This window comes from Gossypium arboreum, chromosome 10, assembly GCF_025698485.1.
Source record: "Gossypium arboreum isolate Shixiya-1 chromosome 10, ASM2569848v2, whole genome shotgun sequence".
In the NCBI taxonomy this organism is placed as follows: Eukaryota; Viridiplantae; Streptophyta; class Magnoliopsida; order Malvales; family Malvaceae; genus Gossypium; species Gossypium arboreum.
The window spans coordinates 120,431,540-120,440,545 of NC_069079.1; the positions used below are offsets into that span (position 1 = coordinate 120,431,540).

Sequence of the window (9,006 nt, forward strand, 5' to 3'; positions counted from 1 at the left end):
AGTGATATTCCGTATTTGGTGATTCGAGATCATCGTGCCCTAACTTACTGGGTTTCGATTTTTCTTATTTAATTTAAATAACGGAATACTCTTTTAAATTATTATACAAGTCTAAAAATGCTTATTTTCGGAGCTTCGAGATGTGGTGCCCTAACTTACCGGGTATGACATTTTGATATCTTGAAATAAGATCTTTTGCAAATAAAGGCAATGTTCGGGGTTCGGAAATTTGAGCAAAACGTGCCCTAACTTACTGGGTTTCGATTTTCCTCGACCACCCTAACCAACCGAATATCCTTTTAAAAGAGGTTAAAATACATCGATTTTGAAATAAAAGGTGAGCTCGTTCTCAAAAGTTCGAGATGCCTTATCTTAATTCACTGGATATGACGTATCGTTGCCTCGAGACGAGAATGTCTTTAACATTTTGATGTTTTACAAAGAGAGATCGTATTTTAAATTCTTTCAAGTTTTCAAATCTTCTACACTAAGACACTAATTAATCAACTAGGTACCAATTTTGGGCGTATTGAGGGTGCAAATCCTTCCTCGTGCGTAACCGACTCCCGAACTCTTTTTCTGATTTTCGTAGACCAAAAAAAAAAAAATTATTGTTTTAGTAAATCTTAACTTTTACTAAAATGATTAATTTAGGGTGACCCGATCACACCTCACCAAAAAAGGATCGGTGGCGACTTCTAATTTTCGTTTTTTTAAAATCCGAGTCGATTCCCGTTTTTTTTCAAAAAATGGTTACGACAGCTTGGCGACTCCACTGGGGATTGGGATGAGAGAGTCAAGCCACAAGTTGATTAACTCTTGTCTTTTTATCGAAAATTGAAAATTTGGTTTTGAAATACGATCCTTTCATTGCATTTCATCAGCTATTTTTGTGGTCTAAATAATACTTGCTACGTTGGTCCGATTCTTTAAATAGTGTTGCATATTGCATTGCATGATCGTTGTGGTCACACCCTCTTAAGTGGGAGCGCGAAACTATTCCTTCGTGAGGTTTTCACCTCCGTGCAGGATAGTGGATTGCTTTCGGGATACATCCGTACCTATGTCTTCGTGAGATTTTCATCTCCGTGCAGCCATAGGGAAATGTATTCCCTGAATCAACTCGATCTCAGATGAGCCTATAATGGGTGAAGATCGAGGAATCTGCTGGTTCAGTACCCTTATTCTAGAATCAAACCCCATGTAGCGAGCCTTAAGAACCCACCTAGGTAGAGCCACTCAAAACCCTAGTGGTTACTGAGCAAGTGCTATATTTATTATTCTTCGTTTGCTTTGAACTGTGCATAAACACTGACTTTCTTTGTTTTACTTTCATTTGTATTTGCATGGCATTTTCATCATAAAAGGTGTTGATTCGTGTTCGGTTCCTAAATAGATAGCTTATCATGGAAAAGGGTTTTTGATAAAGTAGAAGACAACGCTTGTCCGGATATGGGTTTGAGACAACACAACAAGAGAAAGGTGACAGTCTTACCAAGGGGTATGTGTCAGAGCTATGGAATCTCACTCGGATCAGCGTAACCCAGAATAATCTCCAAGAGTTGAAAGAAATATGGAACCAATGGGACAACGAGGTCAAGCAGTTATTCTATTGTCATTACGGTGATTTACCTTATCTGCTTGATGTCAAGGTAGACGAGCACCTGTTTCGAGCCCTTGCCCAATATTGGAATTCTGCTTACAGTTGCTTCACTTTCGGGAAGGTAGATTTGGTACCTACTATAGAAGAATACACGACCTTGCTCCGTTGCCTAAAGATTCAGATAGACAGAATTTATACCAGACCTGCCAATGTCCCAGCATTTTCAAAAAAACTGATGAACATCACAGGGATGAGCGAACAGTGGGTGACAACCCGGATCAAACAAAAAGGAGATTGTAAATGCATCCCATGGAGGAACCTGAGGGATCTAATCTTAGCGCACCCCAACGTGAAGAAAAGGGTAGATGTCTTCGCCTTGAGCATCTATGGACTGGTCATCTTCCCCAAGGCTTTGGGGCATGTAGACGAGGTCGTTGTTGACCTTTTGATAGGTGGGTAAAGGAACCACACTGCACCCGCAATCTTGGCGGAAACTTTCAGATCATTAAATGCTTGTAGAAGAGCGGTGAAGGAGATTTATTGGATGTGCACAGCTCTTGCTATCCTGGTTCCACAACCATTTTTGGAAAGTGGAAAAGGTCTCATATCGTATCTTCTCTGAAAATTACTCTCCGCTGAAAGAGTTAGTGGCTACACCGAGGCGAGATGATGTAACAGAAGAAAATTGGATGACGGTTCTCCAAAATCTGCGAGAAGAAGATGTTGAATGGAGAGCCCCGTGGATGGTCCCTGATGAAATATTATATCGATGCGGAGATTTTGATTGGGTTCCCTTGTTAGGAGTATGGGAGCCGTCGAATACGCTCCTCTGCTTGCATTGCGACAATACAGATCCAGACAGTTTACACCACCAACATACGGGTTAGCCCAGTGCGAGTTCACGTTCACAGGGAATAATTACAAAAAGAAAGTTCGCGAGATATCAAATGCCTGGAACCAAACTCGTAAAATAAAGAAGTTTGCTGCCAATCCCATGACTACTCCTGAGTACGACCGATGGTGGAATCAGAGGATTAACGAAAACATCCCTACATCGATCAAGGAATCCTCGGTCAATAGAAGAGCACTTGAAAGTAATCCCATCCGAGCTGGAAATCATCGAGCAAGATTTCGAGAGAAAGAGTCTGAGCTAGAAAAAGGATCAAGCATTTGAAAGAAGAAAAGATGCGATTAGGGTTAGACGTCGATGCCCGAAACTAGAAGTGAAAGACTCGTAAAAGGGAAAAACAAGGTCAAGAGGACTTAGACAGGTTTAAAACGGACTATAAGAAGTCTGCAGATCAATGAGAACCGTGGGTTAGGAAAAACATCCGAACAATGGCGACATGAAGTTAAAGAAGAGCAAAGCAAAGCCAACCGTGGGAGGAAAAATTTCGCGATGCTCAAGCTCGAGAAGGTACTCAAAAGAAGTTTGATAGAAAGTCGAATGAGAAAGAAGGGTTAAAGATCCGGATATCGAGTTAGAAAGGTTATTGAACCAAGATCGCTCGCGTAATTCTCGCAATCGAGTTGAAAGCTAGTCGAATGTAATCGAAGAATTTAAAAAGAATATAGAAGAACTCAAAACAATACCGCAAAATCGTGAACTTCGATAGAACTCCTCAAGTAAATAACGAGCGATGGAAGGAGCAACTTCATCAATCCCAAGACCAAGTCGAGCAGGGGACTACATCATGGGCGAGGCTTTGACTCAAGTACGAGAAGTGGCTGACCACTTGCAAACGTTAGCAGTACAAGCCGATGTCTTTGAGTTTAAAATACGAGTCAGAGTCGGACCGAGGCCAAAAGCTAGCTTGGCTTCTTAGACAGGTTAAGGCCTTAAGTATCAGGGCCAAGCCTTATATGTAATCTATTTTATGTAAAGAAACTTGTTTTCTAGAAAAGTTACTCTAATGAAATCGAATTGGAATCAACGCTGTTTTTGCATCCATCTCATTCATTGCATTCATGCATCAGCATTGCATCATACGCACTAAAACTTACAAGAAACCCTAAAAATCATGGCGATTACCACGAACATCGTTACGGTACAAGAGGAAAACAAAAGCAATGGATCAAAGGTTAGAAAGATTGGAACAAATGCAAAAGAGATGCAGGATCAACTACAAATCGTATGCAAGAACAAATGGCCAAAATCCAACAAGATGTAAGGGACCAGATGCTGGAGTCCCAAAGGAGTATGATGGATCAATTAACGCGTCTATTGGCTGGTGGATTAGAAAAAGGGAAAAGCCCCATAATCAATAATGGAGATGACAACGAAGATCCCGTCTACCCTCCGTGGTTTGTCCCAAGAGACGTTCGAGACACAACCCGATGTGTACCCAAGAAGGCCATCACCACAATCGTGCCTAAACCATTTCAAACCGTGTCTCGCACAGATGAATTATCGACCGTTCGGGCTCCAATCAGGGACAATCCGACCAACCACGTGGTCCTCAATCTCGATGAAGTAATAGAAGCGAGAAAAGACAAGGGTAGAACTCCCGAGAGAGCTTGAGGAAAGATGTAGATGGTTGGAAGAAAAATTTAAAGAAATGGAAAACACCGACTATCGTGGTGGAATCGACGCTAAGGAATTAAGTTTGGTTCCAGACCTGGTACTCCCTCCCAAGTTCAAGACCCCAGAATTTGAGAAATACAACGGGACTAACTGTCCCGAGGCTCACATCACTATGTTCTGCAGACGAATGGCAGCCTATGTCAATAATGACCAACTATTGATCCACTGTTTCCAGGAAAGTCTGGTTGGGGCCGCTTCTAGGTGGTACAACCAGCTGAGTCGTAACCAGATCAGCTCATGGAGGGATTTAGCACAGGCCTTCATGAAGCAGTACAGTCACGTGACAGACATGGCCCCTGATAGAGTCACATTACAGAACATGGAGAAGAAACAAAATGAGAGTTTTAGGCAATACGCCCAAAGATGGAGAGAGGTAGCAACGCAAGTTCAACCACCTCTTCTGGAGAAAGAAACGACCATGCTCTTTATCAATACGCTGAAGGCTCCATTCATTAACCACATGCTAGGGAGCGCTACTAAAGCTTCTCAGACATAGTAATGTCTTGGAGAAATGATAGAGAACGCGATAAGATGTGGAAGGATTAAAGCAGGGGAAAGTGCTAAGAGATCAACCCCGAGAAGGAAAGAGAACGATGTGAACAACATGAGTATGTATAATAAGCCACCACCATGAGCCAACCAAAGTGGTGACTACCACCATCGAGGTTCGCAAGACGGGACTTCAACCCAAGGCCTAACACGGAAAGAGTCCAGTTTACTCCTATCCCGATGTCCTACAAGGAATTGTACCAGAGCTTATTCGATGCCCATGTAGTGTCGCCCTTCTATCTAAAGCCAATGCAACCCCCATTCCCCAAGTGGTATGACGCAAACACCCAATGCGAATACCATGCAGGAGCCACAGGGCACTCGATAGAAAACTGCACCACTTTCAAGAAGCTAGTTGAAAGACTCATCAACATGGGCATCGTGAAATTTGATGATACACCTAGTGCAGAAAACCCATTACCGAATCATGGGGATAAGGGTATAAATGCCATAATCGAGAGTTCAGGGAAGGAAATTAAGATGAATGTTGCAGAAGTGAATACCCCGTTGAAAGAAGTATGGAAGAAAATAGGGGAAAGAGGTTTGATGGCGCAGAATTCGGGGGTTAAGCCTCGAGAAGCGAAGAATTATTGTGAGTTCCACGATCAAGAGGACCATGAGATCCAGAAATGCAGCCAATTCAGGGCTTTAGTACAAGGATTGATGGATAATAAGGAGCTGGAATTCTTCGAATATGTCAAGAACCAGGAAGAAGTAGACGTATGTGCCTCCGAAGAAGGGTCGACGAGAAACGCTTGCGAAATCAACCACCCATTGGTTATCATATCACACTTAAGAACTAATGAAGATGGGACCCAAGTCACACCCAAAGTCGTGATCCAGAAGCCCGTTGCTTTCCCTTATAAAGATAGCAAGAGGGTACCATGGAATTACAGCTGCAATGTGACGATCCCAGGAAAGAAGAGCCCGGCCAGTGCTTCACAAGAAAACCAAGATGTAGGTTTTTTTACACGCAGTGGGAGACGTTATGTTCCCGAAGGCACAGGAACCAAAATTGTCAAAGAAAAGGTCCCGACAGTAGAGCAAAGGAAAGAAAAGATGGTCGAGTTCGAATCGCCAGTTAATGAGTCAGTAACCGAGAATGAAGCCAGGGAATTCTTAAAATTTTTAAAACACAGTGAGTACAGCATCGTTGAACAGCTACATAAGCAACCAGCTCGCATTTCGGTGCTGGCCTTACTCTTGAGCTCAGAAACGCATCGGAGTGCGTTAATGAAAGTGCTGAACGAGACATACGTCGCGCATGACATCTCTGTCAACAAACTAGACCGCCTGGTCAACAATATCAGCGCTGACAATTTTATTTTCTTTAACGACAACGAAATACCACTAGGAGGCATGGGGTCCACAAAGGCCCTGCACATTACCACGCGTTGCAAGGGATACACATTACCGGGGGTACTGATCGATAATGGATCAGCACTAAACGTCTTACCCCTATCCACACTGAATAGGTTGCCCGTGGATAGTTCCCATATGAAGACATGCCAAAATGTAGTAAGGGCGTTTGACGGTACTGAAAGAAACGTAATGGGGAGGATTGAATTACCCCTTCAAATCGGTCCTAGCACGTACGAGATAGACTTCTTAGTAATGGATATTAAACCCTCTTACAATTGCCTATTGGGAAGACCTTGGATCCACTCGGCAGGGGCAGTGTCGTCATCATTACATCAGAAGCTTAAACTTATAACGGAAGGTCGATTGGTGACCATAAATGCGGAGGAAGACATCATTGCATCATTACCGAGAACGCACCATATGTGGGGACGATGATGAAGCCATAGAATGTTCTTTTCGATCGTTGGAATTCATAAATGCGACCTTTGTTGTCGAAGGAAATAAAGTCCCAACACCCAGACTTTCCAAAACCACAAGAATGGGACTACAACTGATGGTTGGGAAGGGAGCCTTGCCAGGAAAAGGACTTGGAAGAAGCCTACAAGGAAGGGTCAAAGTACCTATGCTCACGGACAAACGGGACCGCTTTGGCTTAGGATTCAAGCCAGATGCAAGACAAAAGAAAGAGGAGCAAGAGAAGAAACGAGAAAGGAGAAGAGCGCGTTTGAACGGGGAAGAGGTTAAATGGAAGCCAATGACCTTTCCCCATATATCCAGAACATTTGTGTCAGGAGGAACTATTTATGCCGAAGGAAGATTGGCAGGCCAAGAGTCCACCGAAGAAATGAGGGAAAACTTCAGCATTAATGCCACGTTCGAAGGAGGAACTGGAGAAGAGGATGGGACTGGCATTCGCCCTTATGAGCCGTAAAGTGTTTTGAATAATTGATCATGGAAGAGATTCCTCGTAGTCTTTAAAACTAACACGAGTAATGCCCAAAACACGCTTATTACCCTAGGCTTAGGAGTAATAAGTGTCTTTTGTGAAATAGGCCTATGTTCAAATCGTTATTTCAATGAAATGCATCCTTTCGTCTTATTCAAGGCAAATATTCTTTCATTCATAATCATACCGTACATGCCATTGTTCTTAGATTTTTTGTTCTTTGCATCTTCCTTTACGCCCAAAACAGTCTCCGGATATCAACGATGTGAGTGACCTTGCTATTAATTCGAGTCTCCCTTGAGCGCGATATGTGTCTAGAGGATCCGAGGATTTTGGAGATGACGATGATTGTAACTTATCCCCGATTTGTCGAGGATGGTAGAACGCAAGGAGAAATGATTCTACCCCACGAAGAGACCGTAGAAGTCGTGAACTTGAGAGATGAACTAGAAAGAAGAGAAGTAAAGATCGAAACTTGCATCACCACGTAGACAAAGCGGACCTTATTGAGTTACTCCAAGAGTTCAAGGATGTCTTTGCATGGTCATATCAGATATGCCCGGGCTAAATCGACCTTGTGGTACACAGCTCCCCATCAAAGAAGAATGCAAGCCGCCCAAAGAAAAGCTTCAAGGATGCGGCCCGATGTTCTCGTTAAAAATAAAAGAGGAGGTCAAGAAGCAATTTGATGCTGGTTTCTTACAAGTAGTTAAGTACTCAGAATGGGTAGCCAACATCATCCCCGTCCCTAAAAAAGATGGGAAAGTACGGATGTGTGTAGACTACAGAGACTTAAACAAGGCCACCCGAAAGATAATTTCCCATTGCCTCATATCGACACCTTAGTGGACAACACAAAGAAGTTACTCACTTTTCTCCTTCATGGATGGTTTCTGGGGTACAATCGATCAAAATGCATCCTCAAGACATGAATAAAACCACATTTGTGACCATGTGGGGAACCTTCGCTATAAAGTAATGCCGTTCGGATTGAAAATGCGGAGCAACATATCAGAGAGCCATGGTAACCCTATTTCATGATATGATGCATAAAGAAATTGAAGTCTATGTTGACGACATGATCGCCAAATCTCGGATGAAGAGGAGCATGTGTAAGTCTTGAGGAAATTATTTTTGAGGTTGAGAAAATTCCAAATGAAACTCAATCCAATAAGTGTACCTTTGGAGCCGTGTCCGAAAACTACTTGGATTCATAGTTAGTGAAAAGGGATTGAGATTGACCCGAGATAAAGTCAAAGCCATACAAGAATTACCTCCACCACGCACTCAAAAGGAAGTCCGAGGATTCCTAGGAAGATTAAATTACATCGCTCGGTTTATTTCACAACTAACTGAAAAATGTGACCCCATATTCCGTCTCCTTAAGAAACCCCTGGTGGTTGGGACGAGGAATGCCAGAAGACTTTCGACAAGGTTAAGCAATATTTGTCCAATGCCCCAGTATTGACACCACCTAATCCAGATAAGCCATTGATATCAGTATTTGACGGTATTTGAAAATTCTATGGGATGCGTGCTTGGCCAACACGATGAATCGGAAGGAAAGAAAAGCGATATATTACCTCGGTAAAAGTTTATCAATGTGAGACGAGATACTGTTCATTGAAAAGTTGTCTTGTGCCTTGATTTGGACAACCCGAAGACTGAGACAATACATGTTGTACCATACAACTTGGCTGATCTCTAAAATGGATCCTCTGAAGTACTTGATGGAGTCAACTGCCTTGAACGGGAGAATGGCCCGATGGCAAATTCTACTTTCTGAATTCGATATAGTCTATGTGAACCGTAAAGTAGTAAAAGGGAGTGCAATAGCAGATTTCTTAGCCAGTGAGCCCTAGAGGACTACGAGCCTCTGAACTTTGATTTCCCAAATGAAGATCTAATGTGCATAGCAACCACCGAAGAAGACCCTCAAGAGGGTCACCCTTGGAAGCTAAA

At 42.8% G+C, this 9,006-nt stretch overlaps 1 protein-coding gene across 1 annotated transcript; it reads left to right on the forward strand.

The window, feature by feature from the left end:
* Positions 1-3,749: 3,749 nt before the first annotated feature.
* LOC128282155 (uncharacterized) lies at positions 3,750-6,533 on the forward strand. Its single transcript, XM_053020325.1, has 3 exons — positions 3,750-4,076; positions 4,363-4,457; positions 5,141-6,533. The coding sequence occupies exons 1-3, from the start codon at positions 3,750-3,752 to the stop codon at positions 6,531-6,533; spliced, it is 1,815 nt and encodes a 604-aa protein (XP_052876285.1).
* The last annotated feature ends 2,473 nt before the right edge of the window (positions 6,534-9,006 follow it).